The sequence below is a fragment of the Coturnix japonica genome, chromosome 19 (genome assembly GCF_001577835.2).
Source record: "Coturnix japonica isolate 7356 chromosome 19, Coturnix japonica 2.1, whole genome shotgun sequence".
NCBI lineage: Eukaryota > Metazoa > Chordata > Aves > Galliformes > Phasianidae > Coturnix > Coturnix japonica.
In genome coordinates this window covers 7,683,615-7,705,652 of record NC_029534.1, presented here as the reverse complement: position 1 = coordinate 7,705,652, position 22,038 = coordinate 7,683,615, and the positions used below count along the sequence as shown (strand labels likewise).

Here is a 22,038-nt window from a genome sequence, read left to right as displayed (position 1 = left end):
AAAATCATTTTTGGTTGCAGCACTCGTTGCTTGCTGCTGAAAAGAAGTAATCATAATTAAGCATACATGTGCAAATACATACTCATATACATACATATAGTGTGGGGTGGCTGGTCAGTTTGTTCCAGATGACCAGCTGTTTGCATTTTCCCTCTTTGCAGCCGCAAGAGGAGGTGAGCAAAATGGGGCGAGAAGTATCTGGGAGAAGTGCTCGAAACTTCCATGTAATTCAAGGAAGGAACAGACTTGAAGTGGGATGGAGCTTTGGTAATTCTTACTACCCATCCCGAGCGCTGGGTGCTCACAGCAGGGCTGGAGCTATGCCTGTGTTCAGCAGCTGGGCTGAGCCATTGGAGTAAACAGTGCAAGTCTCCAAAAGTTTTTGAAAATAATAAATTAAAATGTACTGTCTGTCCTGAATGTGTTCTCGCTGGTGGACGTTTGGCTGGTGAGAAGCTAACGCTGTGTGAAAAGCAATGCATCACTGGAGCACTGCTGCTCTGATGATGCATCACACCAATATATCATGAGGGTGATGGTGCCGTAATGATGTATGGCTCCAAAAGGGCCCAGTGAGAGCAGGTCCAGCAGGCTCTGTCCATTCCAACCCAAGAATCACCCAAATGTTCAAGTTTTATTTACTTTTGTTGAAAGAGCATCTGGATTAGCAGAACTGGGAGGTGTAGCTGCAGGATCCTGGTGGGTCCACAGATGTGGAACCCGAATGATGCAAAGATGTTGATTTGCAGAGATGCAGCTGAAGTGCTCTCAGGTCCACACGTGTGTGAATGAACATCCCCTCTTGGAGCACTGCTGGGTGTGCAGCCGCACCTCCTTGAGCACAGCACTGCCAGGAGCACCGGGGTGGGTCAGTGTCCATCCCATGGCAGAGCAGTCAGTGTGGACTGCCCTGTGCACTGCACTGTGTGCCACAGCGTTCTGGCACTGCCAGGTTTTCCCATTGGTATTTTCTACACTAACATATGAGCCTGCTGTCAGCCATGGACTCCAAGCAAAACATGTCATCCTTTCCCTGTTGGCCACGTGTGTTGTATGAAAGGATTGTCCTCTGGATTACTTTTATTTGTTGTCTCATATCAAAGCCCAAAGGTCACATTTTTCAAGTTCTTTCCTTGGAGCTTCAAAGACAACGTGTTCACTTTAAACAGAAAGAAAAGGGGAAAAACAGCACTTTTACAAAATCACTCCCCACTCAGGGGCTCTGGGAGGCTCTGAATATCTGTGTCACAGTCGGATGCTCCCGGTTCAGCTTAAAAGCAACTTGGTTTTACTTAGCTACAAATAGTCTGCCTGAGCCCTGCTTTGTGGGCTCGGGGCTGTGCTATGAGCAGGGCTGCTGCAAACCTCTGCACATTGCTTGGGGATATTGAAACTGAGTTGGTGGGTGGGGATGCAGAGGGAGAAATGAAGGGCTCACTGTTGTGCTTCTGGCTCGTGTGGACCGAAGTGGGATGTTGCTATTGATCTCGTCATCTAAAATTGCTTTTATGAGCAAGTCTGCTAGAATGGTTTGCATAGCTCCATCTTACCACTGACAAAAACTCCAGCTGAACTTTGGTCAGGAAGGGACAGGTAGATCAGGGCTTGTTGCTTAATTATGTTTACATGTATATTACTGCAGTCGATCTTCGCTTCCTCAAGAGTGATTTTCCATTGTACTTTAATTTTATAGAACAATATGAAAGACATGAATCTTCATGAAGCTGCTCCTCAGGCAGCAGAGGCCCTGCAATGTTTGCAGCCCTCTGCTCTCCATCACAAGAAGTCCTGGGGGAGGTTCAAGGTAGATCCTTGCCATCTCTGCTTTGCAGCCTTGGGAAGCCCAATAAATAAAGCAGGAAGTTGGCAAAGCCCTGATTCAGCAAAGGTGTGAGCACAAGCTCGGCATTAACCTCTGCTTAAGCTGATTTGAAATGAGGGAGTTAATCTGATTGCAGCCCAGACCAAAATGTGGGAGCTGGGCAGCTGGAGCGTCAGGGTTTTAAATCTGAGGGAAGTGAATGATTCAGGATGAAGAATTTCTGAAATGGGGGAAGTGAACAAAGAATGGGCACAGGGAGACAGAGCGTTCCAGGTCCTGGGGAGGTCTCTGGGGGTGGCAGAGGCCGGCAGGAGCAGGGCTGACAGAGCTGGGTGAGGGCTCCTGCAGGAGATGTGCTGTGAGGAGGGCAGTGGGACACTGCCCACATGTGGGGTGGGCTCTGGGGTCACAGCCTGTGGGCAGGGTGCTCTGAGCAGGCACTGGGCTCTTTGTACTTCTACGATCTGTGACTGCATTGTGATGTAGTTCATATTCAATTATGGTGTTTTAATGTAGTTATGGCTACACTGAGCAGGCACATTTCTTCCTAGCACACACCACTGGAACCTGAGATGTGGGCGGAGGCTGCAGCAGCCACCCCATGCACCATGGTGTGCACAGGAGGGTGAGCAGCAGGTTGTGCCAAAGGGAAGCATGAGACATAATTGCACCCTGTGGAATTATTGCTGCCCTCACTGCTCCTCCTGCCCTGGCCCTGGGTGCTGCCAACACTGTGCTGTGCCCAGGTCTCATGGCCTCGGTTGCTCCATAGCCAGGGCACTCGCAGACATCCTCTCCACCTGCAGAGTGGCTCCGGGGCTCTGACCTGTCAGGATGTTCTGCAACAGCTTTGGTCTGCTGATTGGAAACATACAGTGATGATGCCCTCTAGGGAGCAACTTGTTTTCCCTGCTCCTAATTCTGCTTGGGATTTGTGAATTTTAAAGCAAACATTGTGTATATAAAGGTGTGCTGTATCTGTACAGACACTGTGTGCATTCTGCAGTGATTCTCCTTGGATGCTCTTGCTTTCTCCTACAGTCAATTTCTTGAATGACACGGAGCTGGTAATAAATGTGGTTTCAGAGCCAAATGATCGGGCTGGCTCGTCTCATTCCACCTCTCCCTGTTTTGAGCAAGAATGTGAGGACTCGCTGTGTCTATTTCAGATTCCATCATGAAAGGAATAATTGAGATTGAGATTCTTAGTCACTCAACGCAGAAGGTCAGGGAATTAATGCTGTGTTACATCCAGACCATTCATTTACTGTGCCTCCTTTTTTAACTGTCTATAGGGGAAAACAAATGTGCCACAGAGAAGGTAACGCATCTCCAATGCCACGCACACCGCCAGTCTCTGATAATGCACTGTTTGTCTTTATTTTGGGGGTGTTCCAGGGCAGTTTTATCATTGTAATTGATTAGTGGCTACAGGGGAAAAAAAATCCAGGAGTAACAGGAAGAAATGAATCCAGCGAAACCATTGACTCAGTTGTAGCATTGATCTGCTTCTGGAAATTATTTATAGGAAAAGATTCACAGTTAATAATATTAGTTTGGACTTCTGGAACAGTTTATCAGGGGATCTTAAAGGCCTCTGCTCACAGTTAATCAAGGAGAAAAATAAGGTAGAGAGCCTCATTTCAGGAGAGGGAAGGAAGCTGGATTCCTGGCACAGATGTGGCCCAAGAAGTGCATCTCCTGGGATGCAGTGGCTGCGAGAGGCAGCGGCACTTTGCAGGGATTTCAGTTCGGGATGGTCCTGGAAGAAGGTGGCACAAAACACACCTTAGGAATCTTGAGGTGTTCACCTGAGCCATGGAGTGCCCAACAGGGACACAGCAAACAGCCTCTACTCTCCCCACGTTGCCTCCCCGTGTTGTTTTTGTTTGTAGCTTAATCGATCCGTATCCCACACTCCTGCCCACAGGAGAAATGACACATCTGAAAAGAGCAGGAGCGCTTCTTTAAAGTGGTCTTTAAAGTTCTTTAAAGTGTAACTTCTTTACAGTGGTTTTCCTGGTGCCCACATACAAAATTGCCTGGAAGTAGTAAATAGAATTAAACACCGTAGTTCAGAAAAACAGAACTCTCAGGGCTGTCTGTTGATTTCAAGGCTGATGAAAACAAAACAGCCTTTTAAATCCTTCCTTGCAGAACTCTCTTTCCCCTTTCCTTATCATCTAAAAGATGGACCTGATAATATTTGGGTTTTATTCTTTTTTTTTTTTGAAACAGTTGAAAAAACGATGCTCTTGTAATTAAGATGAAAACCCCAATGATTTTAATAAGGTTGGTGTCATGTCTTCATTAGCAAGATGCTGAAATAACTTGATGCAGATCTGGAACTGCCTCTGAGAAAAACTTTGGTCTCTCCTCAATGTGCGGAGCCGCATCTGCAGCAGGTGTGAGCACAGAGATGGCTCTGGCACAGCCCAGTTCAGTGCAGGGACTGACTGCTCTCCTTTCCTGTCCTCCTTCACATGCAGCCCAACTCACTGGCTTTTGTTTGTTTGTTCCTGGCAGCAGCAGGGGCTGTTCTTCCTCAGTCACCTGCAGACCTTGTCCGAGGGCAGAGTTTTTGCTGCTGTGTTGGAATCACAGAACCACCAAGGTTGGAAAAGATCTCCAAGGTCATCCTGCCCAACCGTCCACCTGCCACCAGTATTCTCCCACTAAACCTCGTCCCTCAGTGCCACAACTAAATGTTCCACGAACACCTCTGAGGACGGTGACCCAGCACTCTCTGGGCAGCCCGTTCCCATGCCTGACTACTCTTCAATAGAAGAAATGTTTCCTAATACCCAACCTGGCTCTCCCCTGGCACGATGTGAGGCTGTTCCTTCTTGTCCCAGTTGGCAGCTGGTAGCAGGGCAGGCAGCCTGGGTAGGCGGGTAGTGCTCACTACTAGGAGATGCAGTTGGTTGTCAAAGGATGAACAAGGATGGATGGCCTTAAAAAGCAAAACCAAAACCAGCATCCAACTTATGCCTATGGGTACTGCACCCAAGCTGCAGCACTTTGGAGCCCAGGGCCATCCTGGGGCTGTGGCCCCTCAGTGTGTCAGGAGGTTCTGCAGATCACTGCCAACATGGAGGTGGAGCAGCAGCACCAATTGTCTGCAATGACATATTCTGCATTTTAAATGATCTCTGGTTTCCTGGCAGCTCCCCCGTGCATTGCCCCTCCGTAAAGCTGTCTAAATAGCATTTGTCAGGTGGAGCCGTGGCTGGGCAGCAGCAGGGCAGCCCGCAGCACCGCTGGTGATCGGGGACTAACAAAACCCACCGGCCGATCAATCTTGAGAACTTACTAAATGATAGATGGAATATAATATAAGTCATTATTTCTTCCCCATGCACGAAAATGAATTATTCAGTAAAGATTTAGATCCTTTTCATTATGACACTGAATTTATGGTGCACACAGGCCATAAATGCAGACTTCTCCGTGGCAGAGAGGCGAACCCGCATCCATTGCAGTGAGGTGAGGTGTCCTAACCTGGCTCAGCACCTCCCACAGCCTCTCTCAGGTTTGGCAGCCCAACATCTGTATATCGTGGAGCTGCAGGATCAGTAAGCTGATAAATGACCTCCATAATCACTAAGTCCAAACCCAGGACACCCCACTGTGCCCACTGGCCACATCCCTCAGTGCCACATCCCTGCAGGTGGGAGCACCTGGAGGGGCAGTGACCCCCCGTGGGCAGCTGTGCCAGCACCTGAGCACCCTACTGGAGAAGAAACTTGGTGGGGATTTCAGACATGTCTTGTGCTCTCAGCACCACGTGTTGCTGGCAGGACTCAGCCATTGCTTAGGCCCTAAAGGTGCTTCCTGCAACAAACTGTGCATCTCTGTTCCCAAACTGCTGTGTGTCAAAGAGATGAGTGAGCATGAGCCTAAACCTGCTGAGGAGGGTCGGCTGCTGTGTGGGCAGCTGTGGTCACACCAATGTCAGCTGTGTGCGGTGCCACTGCCCGGAGCCCGAGTTGGTGCTGATACCCGTAACTTTCCTTGTTAGTGGAATGAGCACTCCAACTTTTAATTGTGCAGCTGGGGACAACATTAGCGCTGAGCAGCGGCTGCAGGAGTGAACTCTGCAGGTCGTTATCTCCTGAAAACCCGCTGGGAGCTCGGATCTTTAGCACGGGAGGCCGAAAGGAGAGCGGAGCGCGGGGTGACAGCGGGGCTGGGACGGGATGGGAGCGGGGGTGTTGGGCATCACCTGCGGGTGTCACGTCACTTGTGGGCTGCGGAACACGGGGGGCAGGATCCGGGTACCGGGTGTGTGGGCAGCGGGATGAGGGGACACCGGGATGCTGAGCGTCACACGTGGGGACACCGGGGTGTTGGGTGTTGACACCCGCGGACACGGGGCTCCCCGCTCTCGCTCGCTGAGCTCAGCCCGAGGCCCGTCCCGCCTCCACCCGCCCTCACCGCAGCGCAGCCCCATCCCGGCCCGGTGCGCGGCGCCCCCGGCTGGCGGAGGTTCAGCGCTGTCTGAGCGCGCGGCGGGGCCGCGCGCGGAGCGAGGGGGGGCGCGCGCGGCGGTGACGTCACGCGGGGCCACGCGACGGCGCTGTGCCCGCCCCTTGTCGCGGGATGGAGGGAGGAGAGGATGGTGGCGGGGGGGGCGGGACGCGCGGCGCTGAGCTAAGCCGAGCCCACGTGTGACGGATCTTGGCCGCTTCCCCGGCGCCGCTCCAGTGAGGTCCTCCGGTAGCGGAGGGAGGAGGAGGAGGAGGTGGTGGAGGAGGAGGAGGAGGGGGGAAGGGAAGGGAAGGAGGGGAGCGGAGCGGAGCCGCGCCGCAGCGAGCCGGGCCGGGCCGGGCCGGGCTGGGCCGGGCCGGGGGGGCGGCAGCGGCAGCGGGGGCGGCGGGCGGGGGGGGGGGTCTCTCGCTCGGCGCGGATCGCTGCGGGCGCCGCGCGGCCATGGAGGCGGACGGGAGCCAGGCGACCTCGGGCGGCCCCGGCGAGGCGCAGCACGACCCCGGGTAAGTGTGCGGGCGGGGGGGCCCCCCCGGCCCCGCTCCGCGCCGTGCCCCGTCAAAATGGCCGATGGCGGCCCGGCGCTGAGCCCCGCTCCGCTCTCTCCCCCCAGCAAGATGTTCATCGGCGGCCTCAGCTGGCAGACCTCCCCAGGTAGGCGCCGCGCCCGCCCCCCCGCCCCCCCACCGTGCCCGCGCTGCCCCCCGCTCTCCTCTCCCCGCAGACAGTCTGCGCGACTACTTCAGCAAATTCGGGGAGATCCGGGAGTGCATGGTCATGCGGGACCCCACCACCAAGCGCTCCAGGTAAGCGGCCCCTTCCCTCCTCTTCATCCCCCCCCCCCACGGACAAAACTTTGCTGCCCGGTTCGGGGCCGCCCCGCGGAACAAAGCGGCGGCGGTGCGGGCGGTGCGGCCCCCCCGGTGCTCATCGCCCCCCGCCCGTCTCCGCTCTTTGTCTCGGCAGAGGCTTCGGCTTCGTGACGTTCATGGACCAGGCTGGCGTCGACAAGGTTCTGGCCCAATCCAGACATGAACTGGACTCCAAGACGGTAGGTGGCCGTTCTCAGCGCCGCGCCGGATTCGGCTCAAACTCGCGAAAGCGGCAACTTTTTATTTTATTTTGTATTTTTTCCGCTTTAATCCCAATTCTCCCTGCCGGCCGGTGGCTCCTCCCCACGCCTCACGTTCTATCGAGCGATGACATTGAAAAAAATCCCAGGGTGAAACCGAACTTTTTGTGGCGTTCTGCTGCAGGAGGTTTCCTGCGGGGCGCTTTGCGTGGCTGTGATGGGTGGTGATGTTCCGTGGGTGATGATGAGTGATGTTCGATGGGTGATGCGATGTTCGATGGGTGATGTTGGCGGCAGTCTGTCCCAGAGCCACCTGCCGTGCCGTCCCCTCTGTTGTTGCCGCTCCCTGATCCTGCGTTGGGGCCCCGTGGGATCCGTTCATCCGTGGAGGGTCAGGGCTGGCAGAGCTGCACACACCGGGTTGCTGTTTGTGCAAAGCTCTTTACAACAGCCGCTCTCCAGTGGATAACGTGACATTATTCAGCTGATCCATCTATCTATATATGTATATATATATATTTTTATGAACATTTAAACAAAAAACCAAACCAAGGGAGCTGTCCCCTCGCCCCCACACCACGTTATCTCAGTGCTGTGTCCAGCCCCCGCTGCCTCCCTGCACCCAGGGCCGTGCTGGGGCTGAAGTTTGCAGTTCGCGCGCTGTCTCGGTGCTGTGCCCAGCAGCGGGTTGGGGAGGACGCCGGTAGAGGTCATTTCTGCTCTGGTACCACTCAGAGCAGCGCTGTGCTGGGGATGGAGGGGCCGCAGGGCTCAGCCCTGCATGAGTGCTCCATTGGGCACGTGTCCGCGGCTGTGCCACTTAGCAGTGCTGGGGCTGAGATGTTACAGCAGTGAAAGGGAGAGTCCTGTCTCGGTGCTGGAGCATCTGCTGTACCCGGGTGTGATACAGCTGCACCGAGGGCAGGCTGAGCACAGCGTGTGGCCCTTGAAGGGGTTGATGTGAAGCACAAAGCCCCTGGGAAGCAGGTGGAACGTAATGTTTGAGCCCGACTGACAGATTCTGTTGGGCCTGTCCAAGCACGCGGCCCCTGCCTTCGCCTGCCTCTGTAATTTGATTTGGGGTTTAATCAGATATGGTCCAATCACGGATCTGACTGTGCTCCAGAGATTAAAGTCACCAGACCTCGGCGTACGGCCGTATTCTGTGTGTTTTTTAAGATAAATTCAGTTAGGAAGAAGAAAGACAAACAATATCTGAACAAGAGTTTAAGAAGTGCCGGGAGGGCACCCTCTCTTCCTCTGCCCGTGATCCCATCCTCCCCAGCTTTCCCCTCTATGGCACGGAGTCCCCGCAGTGTATTAGTTTGCTTTGCTTGGGGGAGGGGTGTGAAGCTCTTCGAGGGTCAGTGTGCCTGGTGCGATGGAGGCAGCTCTAACAGGAGCGCAGTTGGAGCGGGGCTGGAGGGGCACAGCTCGTGTGTCTCGGTGTTGCAGTGGCTGCTGCTCGGTGTAACAGCATTTGACTCTGTTTCAACGTTCAGCGCAGGAGGCAGATCAGATCGGTTGGGTATTGGCATGGAAACGTCGCTCTTGTTTACAGTTACGTTAAAAGCTTTGTTTAGGTAATGGCCATTCATATCAGAAATAGTATTATAGTCATTTCCTAGCGGACCTGTAGATACAGTAAGTAGAATTGTACCCAACTAACTCGATTTTTTTTTTTTTTTTGGTAGAATTTTTTGTTGTTGAAGTAGTTACAGGGTTATGCAAAAGGTATGGATGTGCCGTGGGGTGCCTCTGGGAATGGCAGCGTTGGGCATAAAGTTTGTAGGAAGGAGAGCCGGGTTGCTCAGGAGTGTTGCTGTGGTGCAGAGCTCTGTGCTCTTTGGACTGACCTTCAGAAAGGAGCGGTTGGCTTCAGAACGTCGTGGCTCTTCTGCTTTCTGCTGTGGGACTGTGTTGTTCTGGTGGGACCGGTGCTCATTTTGCCAAAGTTTCCCATTGGAAGCAGCTGTAGGAACGTTCCTGTTTGCCTTTGGGTACCTGCATGGACCATCCATACCTGTTGTATCGCCCCAGTAGACAGATGCTAGTCAGTGTTGGATGTAATTGTAGATAATGTTAATCTCAATGCAAAAGGTTAGTGTTCTAGTTAAAATATATATATCTGTTTAATGCTTTTTGAACAAAGAAGTGGCATGTAATCACTCATTTCTCAGGTGTGTTCTAAAAGAGAGGTACTGTATTTGTATCTGATGCAGGCAAATTAATGATCAATTGCACTTCAAATGCTGGTGCTGTTTGCAGTTTTGGCATATTAAGTGAGTAGAGCTGCTCTTTAGGAGAGGTTATTTGTCACAGAAATCACCACACGAATAACGCTTCCAAAGTGGAACACCTCCTTGTTTTGGGGCAGCTGCAGGGGGTGAAATGCAGCCAACCCCAAGGCATGAAAGCCTCTGCTTCTACCTTCACATGGTCAGGGTCAGCGTTTGTTATGCAGTCAAAGAGCACAGAAGGCAGTCAAGGCAAGGTGCATGGCCAAGTGGGATGTAGTCCTCTGAAACACCCTGTCTTTACCTGCTTAGAATGTGTGTATGTGTAGATGCTGCTAAAAATACAGGTGCAATCAGCAGCATGCTGACACTTCCTTGCAGTTGTTTCTGACAGTTTGGACCAGACCACTGCCTAAAAGGTGTGATTATTTATTTACATCCAGTCCTTCATTTACAGTGGTGGATTTCTGTTTTCAGGGGATTTTTGGGAGATAGAGAGCGGCTGGTAAAGATGCCCCATGTGAAAGTTGCTTTTAAAATTGCAGAATGAACATTTTAGAACTGCAAAGTGGATGTGGCTTTTAATTTATGCAGCACAGTAGGTGTCAGTGCTGCGTCTGAAGGGAGCGGGGGATGAAACCAAGATGTGCTCACTGATCTTCTTGGTCCTTTTTGTCCCTGCTTCATTCAGGAATACTTCACGTAACTCCATCTTGGAAAACCTTTTTTGGAGAGCTGGGTCTCTCCTGCTCACAGTGCCTGTATGTTTTGTTTTGCTCTCCTCTCTTTCCCCCACCTCCACTGTGCTCCTTCGCGGCCTCTCAGTGCTCATCTGTTCACTGGGGAAATGCTGTAGCGGATCCATGAGGAGCGCTGTCACGAAGGATAATCTCATAGTCCTTCTAACAATTCAGTTCTAATAATCAGTAGAAACTGAAACAATTTTACTTAGAATTTTGCATTTTGTGTTGGTGCTGCCAGTCAGTTGATGAAATAGAAGAATAAAACAAAGACCAAAGTAACCCAAAACCCAGCGGAAGGAAGGTGCAGGTGTCAGGGTCTATGGGTAGGGCTCGATCAGGATTGCTGCCTTTCTGTGCTCAGAGTCCACAGGAGAGTGGTTTGCTTTCTCCCTTCCCGTCTCCCTCCCTCTGCCAGAAAGTCCCTGACAATCCCAGCCTGTAAGTGATCTCTCACTTACAGAGTAGTTGTAGGGCCCAGTGTGCTGAACTATGAGCCTGAGAAATGAGAGATTAATAATTCAGTGATTTTAAAAAAGAAAAAAAAGACAAAAACTGCCCTAACAACAAAAGCTATCTTGTTGATTTCTCCTTTCTTTTTCCTCAGATTGACCCTAAAGTTGCATTTCCCCGACGAGCACAGCCTAAGGTAAGTAGGAGGATCAATAATAGGATTTTAGGCACACAGAGAATCGTTGTTGCCAGGCAGTTCAGGTTTCAAACAGGGAATTGGCAATGAAAGCTTTTAAAGCCGGAGTGCATGGCGTCTTAAGGGTATCAGCGCATGGCTGTGAAACTGCAGGAGAGCTGCTTTGTGCCGCTCCATGCCTGCAGTTAACTGTCTCCTTGCAGAGTCCCGGTCAGCTGGCTGGCTGAAAACCAGAGGCTTCTCTGGTACCAGTGGGAGGTTGTTGTCGCATTACTTGGGTTTGTTATTCTCTTTTCTGCAGTACGTTTTGCTTGGTGTTTATGGAGAGCATTTGGATTAAGCGCAGATTTCAGCCTTGTTTCGGGCTGAGCTTTCAGTTCTGTGGTTGTGATGGATGGGGGTATATCTCTGCCTTCATTGTTTGCAAGTTTTTTTTTGGTATAACTTCAGAGATGCGTTTGGAGACTAATAAGCGTTGGATAGCGAGGTCTGGTGGAGCTGTGAACTCTTCAGGCCACAGGGTATTCTTTTGCAAGCACAGGGAAACAATGAGCTTTAAGTTGGGCAGGCTGGAGCAGTGACCTCCTTGCAAGGCACTCTGGCAGCGCGGGGCTGCGTTCCATGCTGGGACAAAGGCGCGCTGGCTGCATGCGGACGTGGCTGCTGTTGTGCTTTGCTCTGAGTTATCGCTAGGTGCCATTTCCTTGGGAAGCAGAAGTGGCTGTTGCTCTTTAGGTTCTGCCTAACAAAACCAGCAGATCAGTTTCAAATCCCGAAGCGCTTGCACTTGTGTTTGAATTTTGAAAGCTAAAAGAAAAATTTTGGCTTTCTGACTGTTCTTGAGAATCTATAGGAAGAATTTATCTGCTGTGTGCCACTTGTACACGCTGTTCGCTTGGGATTGTTTTGGTTGAAAAATTAGGAAAGAAGACTGTGGAGTTGCAGAGGGAAGTCAGTAAAGAGGAGCATTTAACAGCCTCTGTGGCATGAGACCACCTGAGCAAGTCCAGAGCAATGGTTTTATCGTATGTGGTTTCGTATGAAAGCAGGTTGTTTAATTGTGGGACCATAGCAATAAATATTGTACAAAATGTGCATCTGGAAAAAAGCAATGTGTGATTTAGGAACATTGGGCATGTGGCAGGAGAGATGCTGGTGGTTTCTTTAAAGGAAAATGGGGAGAGAAGAAAACCCAGGAAAATCCAACAGTGTGCTTGCGGAGCTGTGAACCAAATGAACGTGGTAAAGGAGTCAAGGGTTCTTTTCTTCATTGGACATATCTAATAACTAATTAGTGAATAATGAGCTGCCTGGCTTGTTTCCGTGCTGAGCAGAGTTTATACTTGGAGGGTTTGCGGCTTCTGGATTATGTTGTTGGCTTGGTGCTGTCTTTCAGAGAGATTTTTAAAGTTTCCAGGATTCTGAAAGGTTTTGTAATTAAAGAAGGTGATCTTGCATGAAGGTGATCTCTCAATGTGATTGATGCTCCTTTCCTCCTTCCAATGCCTTTAAAGGCTTATTTACTTTTTAAACTGCCTTCAATTACCAGGTGTCTGTTCCTACAGTGCCATTTGTGAAAGTTTATAACGCTTACAGCGGAGCTGTTAAACTGTCCCAGGTGACTTCTTCTAAAACAATGAAAAAAAAAAATCAGGGCTCGTCTTATGTGGTGGGTATTACTGTGTTAAATTGACCTGATTTGTGCATTCTTTAACAGGAAACTTTTACCAGGGAGACAGGGGATTTTGTTGTTCTCCAAGTAGGCTTTGGTTGGTTGGTGGCAATCATCCTTCAGGCGAGGGGCAAAGCTGGGGGTGTGGGCTGCTCCCCAGAGGGGTGGCACTGCTGCAGTGCGTTGTGCGGTGCGATCTGTTGTGTTGTCTATGCTCTGTCCCCCATGGGACTGGGATTCCTGCGTGGCGTTTGGGGGGGACAAAAAAACTGAAAGGAAACTGATGTAGAAAACCGTGTGCATTGAAGAAGAGATTTTTGCATTGTTTGTGATGCGTTTTTCTGGACCATGTTTTATGATCTGGACTTTCTGTTTCTTACTTAGATACTGATGTGAGGTTTTGGACTTCAGTTGTTCCCTCATTCCAGTTGAATACTGAGTGTTGTGCGTTGGAATGCAACTGTTCTGGAGTCTAATTAACTAACACTTGGGGCTGTGGAAATGAATGGTGTTCAGTGCCGTGCCTGTCTAGGTGTGAGAGGGGATCCTTCCCCCAAGCAGATCCCCCAGCTGTGCTCCCCATGAGGCTGTACAGGGTGGGCTGTGTGGTGCCCAGGGGCTGTGGCTGGCTGCTCCCAGGCTGCATTTCCCTTGGCTGGGGGATGTGCTCGCTGTGCTCTGCAGGGTCACGCTCACTTTTTGTGCACGCATAATGGTTTGTGTGCATTGCTTTCTCCCTTTGGATCCATGCTAATTGGCTAGGCTCCCTCTTTCAGACTGCATCCCAGCAAAATGCTTTCTTTTGGGCTTTTTAAGCTATGTCTCCATGGTGTGTCACCTCTCTGGTGATGCAAATTGGCTGCTGAGTGAGAAGTGGCAGACTGGAACAGCAGAGCATTCACCCTGGTTTTCTGCGAATGGCCCCTCCAGAAATCCTCAGCGGTTTCCCCCAGTGGATTGCTGGTGTGTAATGCTCCCCTCCTTGTGCAGCGACTTCAAGCTGCTGTTTTTGGACATTTGCTGCAGAGCTTTAACTTGCTGAGGTTCCGGTGTGTGGCTAACAGGGAGATGAAGGAATATAGCGGGGTGCTGTGGAGGCCGCTGTTCCTTGATAGCAATCTGTCTTGCTTCCAAATGCTGGAAGGAGCTCTCGAGCAGTTGATCATTTTTAACTCTGCTGACATAAAAATCCTTAAAAAGCAGCCAGGCGGGAGGAAGCAGCTGGGTACCCCTTTTTGAACACCGAAGGCTGCAGTGATGTGACTTTTTAATGTGTACAACTATTGACTCTGACCTTACCCGCTATGTTATGTGGGAGAAGCCTTACCAGATTTATCGTGTTCATTAGATGTTTTCAAATGTGATACATTCCCACCTCCCCCTGCTGTGAGGAAGCTGTTCGATGGTACATGTGTGCTTGTGTGACTTCATGGTGCGGTACTTTACTGCTTGTGTTGTTGTGCCTGGTGACATCGGGCAGTGCCATGCTTGTGACCTGCTGGCCATTGCCCACATGTGGCCAGTTGTGCTGCTGGGTGTGCAGGGCTGAGCTGCTGCTGCCCAGCTGCTGTTGCTGGCTCTGGGATCTCTTGGGCTGGGTGCTCTGTCTGCTGCCAACCCAGAGCACAGCTTGTTCTTGTCGAGGTTCTGTGTTACTGGGGAGCTGATCTGTGAGCGCTGGGCAGTGTGGTGGTGACTGTCCAGCACAAAATAGAAGAGTTTTATGTGGGGAGAGGGGCGGTTAGATTGGTAGTCAAATGGTGGCACAGAATACAGTGTTCCTGTTAGGTGTGTTCTGTCCTGACATGATGCTGTGGCACCAGCCCTGGTTCTGCTGTGGCTGTGGCTGCTGGTGTGTGCTTGCTGGTGGGCTGGGCTGGCAGGAGGTGCTGTTCTACACATCTGTTCCTTCCTGGGTGAAAAAGAGAGCGGCAACAACTCTCCTTTCGTTGGAGTTGCCCTGATTAAAGCCACGTGAAGCTGACTGTTCCAGAGCAGCAAACGGAGGGCATGCCCTTTTGGAATAACACTTTGGCTAACCCGGGATTATTTTTTTTTAAAGTGAACCAATGGATTTTGATGTCTGATTCCAATTAAGCTGACTGTAGGTGGGGTGTCTGCATCCCTTTGCTGGTAAATGTGAGCCAGAGTAGCAAAGAGATTTTATTCCAAAGCAAATGATGGACCTCGAGAATTAAGAGTTCTGTTCCCCTGCTTCTTCCTCCAAACTCCTCCAGGTTAGTCCTACTGCTCCCCATCTTAGGTGGAAGGTGCACTCTATGAAATATTGCAAACTGGAAAAACCATCTGAGCTCAGGACTCTTCCTTTCCTGCTGCCCTTCCTTCCTTGCCTGGCTGTTACGAGCAGCAAAGACAGACCTTGCTACTATTATTGTTGTTATTATCTTCATTCATTTTGTTTCCCTACATTTGTATATCAGGGTAGAGTAAGGGAGGTACTATTTTCTGCTCTTGGCATATGTGTATATCTTAATTATTGCTGCTGTATCTTCTGTGTACAGAGTAGTGGGAGACCCATACCAGATGGTGTGAGAGACTTGGTTTGGCAGTTGATGGCCAGTGTCCGGGTGTCTGCAGCCTGTCCTGGTGGACATGCCTTGTGTGCTGTAAGCTGCTCGTAGAATTTGTCTCTCTCTGGCACTGTGTGGTCAAATGAAAAAGCTGATGAGTTTGAGTCTTGGCTTATCTTCTCAGGTAGTAGGGGATCAGGGGTTTAAAACTGATCATTCTTGAGCTCAGCTTCTTGCTCTGTGATCTGGTAGAGGCAGAACACGATCTCTGTTCTTTGATGCTGGCAGCCAGAGGAAGAATTGTCTGTGCAGGGCCTTCTGTGAGTGCAGTAGCTTTGTCAGAAGCTGGAGTTGAGGTGGATTTTTGTCACTTTTGTTGGGTTTTGTTACTTTTGGAAATGTAAACATTTTTCTTCTCCCTAAACCATTCAGGTAGATGGTTCATGTTGTCCTTAACCTCCAGAGACTGTCCTGTTACTGTGTAAAATGCATGTCTTTCTATTATTGTTGCCTAAGGATGGCTTTTGTATTATGAATAGTCCCGTGTCTAGTGTGTTTTCCTTTCTTTTGACTTAGTGTTAAATGAACATTTAAACTGAACATCACTTGCCTTTTCATCTGCAGAGGTAAGTCCTCTGCACCAAGACCCAGCTGCTTGGATACGGCAGGAGAGGGTCAGAAAAGGGGGAGGACAGGCAAATGGAAGAGAAGCAGCACACTAACACCCTTGCGTGCTCCTTTCTGCTTCCAGATTGAGTACATCTCGTCTGCAAAGTGCTGAGCCTTTATCAGCCCGGGGGTAGGTCTACTAATGACTGATCTAAAACCATCAAATTCATTTATTTGTCACTGCCAGTGACAGCCCAGTTAATGCTAATGGATTCTTTTTTTAGCCTGTTGACTCTGGTGATAGTCTTATAAATGTTGTGAAATCCAAAGCATTAGGGGAACTTGTAACTTATTTTTAGTGATCTATTGAAACAGGGGTAATGTGTGTAGATAAAGGTATGTGCTGTGTCGAGAAGGAAAAAGAAAATCTTCTGTTTCATTAAGTCAGATGTAGATATTTTTGTTCCTAATAGTTGTTTGGCATTTCTGTTGTATCTCAGTATTCTCTACAAACACGTTTTGGATTATGCTGTGAACAGGGAAGACTGCAAATAGAGCCAGTCAATGTGGGGGGATGGGAAGAGGAGTAGGCATTTCAGCAAATGGTTCATCTGCAGGGCCTGAACCTTCCCTGTCCCTATTGTGCAAAAGCACTTAAGCATACACTTAAGTTGGCATAAGCATGTGGGTAAGTGCTTTGCTGAATGGGGCTGGACTAAAAGCACATTATTACATGTTTTGTTGAACTGTGGATTTTGTAGCAGAAAGAGGTTAAAAGATTACTTGGTGTGTTTGATAGCACTTTGAATATGGTCAGGTCCATCACTTCTCTTACAGATATACCAGTTTCATCTCTCTTACAGTTGTTCCACTTTGACCATAGGATCTTAGTGACACGAAGATACTGGCGTGCTGTTGCCTGACAGAAGTAAGTGCAGGTGTGAGGCTGGGTCCATGTGGCATCTGGCTCTTCAAAAATCATAGTCTAAGCTTAATGTAGTGTCTTGTACTGGATGACGTTCTGTTTGCTTGAGTTACTGGAACAATTTTCTGTAAACTATGTGAGCAGTGTGCAACTTAGGTTGCTGTAGAAATTGTGGTTTGCTGAGTAATTTCAAAGTTAATGTGAATCTCTGTAGTCAGATCAGCATGAGGTATTAATAAATTACTTCTAAACATTGGCGTTCTGCTGCACTCCTGTTGAAAATATTTGCTTTGTTGTTTGGGCGCAGAGAACATTTGTAGTATGTGAGGCAGTGCCTTGCCCTTGTTCAGCCATTCCTTGTGCTGGAACAGCTGCAGCTGTGTGCACCATTGGGATCAAGTACGGTTAATTTACAGATTATCGTACCTGGGAACTTCAGATTTCTGATCAAGGATCCTACCCTGCCAACACCTGTGCATTTTAAACATGAGGAATGGTTCTGGAGATTTTAGCAAGGACAGTTAAATGTGAGCAACGCTGCTTAGTATATCGATGAAGTGCATGTGGCAAGAAGAGTGAAGGGAAGGTGGTGTCAGCAGCAGCAGAAGGCATCCTTCCTTCTGCCCTTCCCCCCCCCCCAGCAAGCGGGTTGCATTAATTTCCCACTAACTCTGATATACAATAGAGAAGGAGTTTCAAGCTGGCTAAAGGGCCAAAGGTCCAAGAAAGCTACTGCAGCAGGAGCTTATGTGGAGTGACAGTAATGAGGTGGCCTGGCAGGTGGGAGGGAAAATGGTGGGGTAGGGAAAGAAAGTAACTTCTAGTTAATCAAGTAGTCCCAGGATTTGAAATTGTTAAGCCCTGTTGGTTTAAATTTCCCTTTTATGTGCTTTACAACTGTGAGATATGGCCAGAGCGAGGCCTCTGTGCTGCTTCCTGTGGCTGAGAACTTGGGCAGCACCCTGTGGTTGCTCCAGCTCTTATGCTCCACTCTGGCTTACAGTGAGTGCTGGTATTGCCTGGAGGGGAGGAAGTGCTCTGGTGTCCCCAGCCCTGTGCTGTGTTGTTTTCGCATGTGTTTTAAGATTCCTGACTCTGAGCTTGTCTTTATGTTGTTCTGTGGGTCAGTTTTGCATCAAAGGGAAGGTGAGGAGCACAGAGCAAAAAAGTGTTTTGAAGATTTGCTTTATTTAAAAGAAGGGCTGTGAAGTGCCGGCAAGAGTCGGAGCTCCTTGAATGCTGGCAGCAGCAGAGCACCTACAGTCAGTCGAGGTTTTCTAACAGTTGCTGTGTGAATGCTGTTCAGGAACCCTCCTGAAAGGTAATTAATGGGGTGTGTAAGGAGGTTACAAGGAGCTGAGTGTGTGTCCCAGACATTGTAAATCCAGCCACGCTGCAGTATTGCTCAGGCTGGAGGCCTGGTTTGTGCTGGAGACTCATCAGTAGCAAACCCTCAGTGGGGTTCTCTGCCAGCTGTGCTGCTGGACGAAGGTGCTGCTGGAGGGGGCATTGCTTGTGGTTTTCCACAGCGCTTACTGAAAGAACGAAGCTTCTGTATGGTCTTCCATTTGGCTGTGTTATCAATCACTTATGTTCAGAGGTGTGTAGGTGTTACTCTCTGCCCTGAGCCTGAGCTGCATGTTGACCCTGGTATGTACAGTGTGGTTCTCCTTTTGTCAAAAGTTTGCACGTTGCTGCAGAGGAGTACAGAGAATGTTTGTTTGCTGGTGAAATTTGCCTACTTCTCGTATTGTATTTGGCAGACCTGCAAAGCTTACTACATCAAGCACATGGTATAGCTTTGTGGAGGAGAACAGAAAACAAAAAGAAATCTGAAATTGATATGGAGGTGTGAAATGTGATAGGAGCTCTCTGAGGACAGGAGTGGCACCCCACTACTGGGTGCAGGGCTGTGTGCTGTGGTGTTTGATGCAGTGTCCTGAAGAGATCCCCAGAAGATCTGTGAGCCTGAAGGGGCAGAGGTCAGAGCAGAAGGGGCACGTGTATTATCTGGAGTATCTCTGTGGCAGGGAGCACATCCGTTTCCTGAGCCCTGGGCCAGGTACTGCGAGGTCTGCGGTCTCCTTTTGTGCAGAGATGCTGATGGCGTCCCTGGGTGCTGGGAAGGAAGTGTGTGAGCAAAGAATATCGCTCGGAGACTTGGGCGAGGGCTTAACCTGAGGTTTTGTTTCTAACGGCTTTTGATGGAGAACTTGTAAGCAAGGCCCTGACTCAGGCATGCCGGTGGCACGGTAGAGGTTGAACTGTGCTGAGGTTCCTGCTGCGTGTTCTGCCTTCCCACCAGTGATGGCAGGGCTCTGGGGAGGGGGAAGCGAGATAAGGCATGGGGCCATGGTGTGGGGTGGTGTGTGGTGCTGCGGCCACTGCTGTCACGTGAGCCCGTGGGGGCTGGGGCAGCGCATCAGCAGCGCAGAGGCGAGGGCAGAAGCTGGCAGCAGACTCAAATGTGCTGAGCGCTGCACTGCAGGGCTGCTCCCGATGCCCTCCGTGATTAGAGCAAAACAGGGCGCCTGCCAAGCTGCAGGTGTCCGGGGCCCCTTGGACTCCTCTCTGCAGAGCTGGGCGCTCAGCTGTGCTGGGCGCTCCTCCACCCCGTGGCCTGGTTCCTGGAGGCTGGCTGCGTGCTTTGTGCTGCCTGCTTTGTGCTGCAGGCTGTGCACTGTGTTGCCCTCGTTCCTCCGTCAGTACCCAAAGGGGGTGGCTGCGATGCTTCTGCTGCAGAGCAGCACCAGGGACATGCACTTCCTGCTCACACTCATCAGTCGGGAGAGCCCCTGCCAGGTGCCTTTGTTCCTGAGTCCTTGTGTTGGCTGAGTCCTGGTGAATTGTGGTGAGCTGTGGTCAGTGTATCGGGTTGTGTTTGCTGTGTGCCCAGCAGTTTTAGTAGCTGTCCTGAATGGCTGTTTCTGACTTGTTCTCATTTAGTTGCATCCTCAGTGTCCAGTCCTGCAGATCAGACCAGGTGACTGGTGAAAGCCCTCCAAACTTAAGATTTTCCCCAAAGTTTTGTGGGCCTGGCTTTGAGTTTGTCATCATTATTAGAAGTCGGTTCATATTTCTTGGCTGTCTCCAGTGGACGTTTTGGCAGAGATATTTCCCTCTCAGTTGAGCATGCGTATGTGATAGCAAAGCACAAGATACAAAAAAACTTAAAACAATTTAGTTACTGGTCTGAAAGCTTCAATGCTAAAGAGCCATGAAGAAAGTTTATTGGAACTATAATTGCAGACATAAGAAGTGATGATCTGTCTTCATGCTTTTATAGTTCCCACCACTGTCATTAGAATGCAGCAAGGTGATGGGAATGTGTGAGGAACTTGGTTCAGCTGCTGTGTAATCCTGAGCTCTTGCAATATGTGGGAAGTAAAATAAAGTGTCAATTCATTAGAAAATGATGGAGACAGAAAAAAGAAAGGGAAGGCAAGTATCCCTGCTGAAAGCATAACCTTATTTCATCCAGCTTGCAGCTGAAGGAACAGGGTTGACAGACTAAGCATTATATATCAATGCATATATATCAAACTGAATTTTGCTGTTTCTGAATGTTCTTAGAGGTCTTTGTCAGGTCCCTCATATGCAGAGAAAGTACCTCCCTTTGTTTCCTTGAAATGTTCTGAATATCCTCTGACTGAGAAGGGCAGCAGCACCTGTTTGTCTTACTGAGAACTGGAGATCGTTGGATCAGAGCAGACAAATGGGTGCTGCCAGGCGCTTCCTGAGGTGGAACAGAGATCAGAGAGCAAGTCCTGAATTGCTTGGCCTGCTTATTGGTGCTGGGTATGCGGGCAGAAATGTGCTCTGGGCTGTAAAGAGGTGGAGAGAGGAAGAGGCAATTAGATGGTTGTGTGCAAGATCCTTTTCTTGCTGCTTGGCAGGCCCGAAGCTGTGAAATGTGCAGTGTTAGTATACTAGTAGCTTTTGGTGAACTCGCTGTGCACATGATGTGCTGCTGCTCTGCAGAAGGAGGGCTTGCTTGATTCAGTGAGTAAATCTGATGTGGCATTCCTGAACTATAACCTGGTGCCTGTTTTGTAAGGAGGCTCTTAGGTTCTCTCTTCTGGAGAAATGCGGGAGATTTTCTGCTGCATGAGAGCCAGAATGGCTGAAGTGACGTTGTGTAGAGCTCTGGTGGTTTGCGTTGAAGCTGGCAGGCCAGAATGGGTGTAGGTTTAGGTGGTTTGAATTTGCTACATTGAGGCCAGGATTCATAGTCTGTTTTGTGCTGTTTTGCCCCTTGCTCTTGTGCTCTTTGTGCTTTTCAGGCACAGAAGTGAAAAAGCTGAAGTCTGTCTCATATCTTCCATTGCAGTCAGCTGCTCAGTTTTACTTAGGAAATCAGTGAGGTAGGAGCTGGGAGCCCTGGGATGTCCTAACAGGATGTGAGTAGTCTGGGGCTGAAGCTGGGCCTTCAGTGAAGGAAACTGTCTTATGGATCATTTTTGGCACCTGTTGCCATTGCAGTGTGGTGCTGCCCTCAAGGTCGAGCAGCACCAGTCCCCTGCATGTGCAGGATGTGCCTCATGCCTCTGTGGCATCTCCACAGAGGAGGAAGAACTGCTCCATGGCTCTGTATCCCCAGCACCTGCAGGCTGCAGCCTGCTCCACTGGGACAGTGCTGTGGCTGTGGGACCCTGCGGTGGGCAGTGATGTGGGGGCACCCTTGTGTGGTGGTTCTGGGCTGCCCAAGGGGCTCTGCTTTGCTCCAGGCCTCAGCTCTCTGTGCTGCCTTCCTGGAGCACGGCCTCGTTCCACCCGTCAGGAGCAGGAGACGGGCCTGGCTGATTTCTGCTCCCTGCTGCATAATAAATCTGATACTAAAATTAGTGCCGGTCTCCCTAGGCCATAATTCTTGCTGAGATTATAGAGAACTGTGAGTGCAAAGAGAAATCGTGGCTGCCTCTTCGTATGTGTGTGTGAGATTTTTTTTTTTTTTTTTATAACCTTGAGTGTGCAATTTCCAGTTTTTTTCACTTAACCTCCCCATCTTTTCCCCCTACCCTCTCTTTTGGGAAGTGCTTGGCTGTTCCCTGTGTTTTGGCTATTTAAGCTTCTGTCACTACAGGCAGATGAGTTCCTTGGGAGCTCTTCTGAAGGTTTTGTAATTGAGTCTTTTACCACAGCGACAGGATATTATTAACCTTCAGTAAAGCAATTTATTTCATACTCCTTTGTGGGGATAAGCCTTTTTTCCCCCAGGAAAATATATATGTGGAAAGGGTTTTATGTACAGGGGTAGCTGGACTTTCACTAGTGATTATGATTTTAAAATAAT

General features: G+C 49.9%; 1 protein-coding gene across 17 annotated transcripts in view; it reads left to right on the top strand.

Moving 5' to 3' along the window:
- The first annotated feature begins 6,705 nt into the window (after positions 1–6,705).
- The window catches only part of MSI2 (musashi RNA binding protein 2), a 187,135-nt gene continuing 171,802 nt past the window's right edge, over positions 6,706–22,038 (top strand). For all 17 annotated transcript variants that reach the window (XR_001559040.2, XR_004309338.1, XR_004309339.1 and 14 more), the window contains exons 1-5: positions 6,706–6,816; positions 6,924–6,964; positions 7,035–7,116; positions 7,277–7,361; positions 10,967–11,008. Coding sequence is in view for 12 of the 17 variants with exons in the window: in XM_015881168.2 (XP_015736654.1) it covers positions 6,755–6,816; positions 6,924–6,964; positions 7,035–7,116; positions 7,277–7,361; positions 10,967–11,008 (312 nt within the window). In the remaining 5 variants the exon portion in view is untranslated. The remainder of the gene's footprint in view (positions 6,817–6,923; positions 6,965–7,034; positions 7,117–7,276; positions 7,362–10,966; positions 11,009–22,038) is intronic.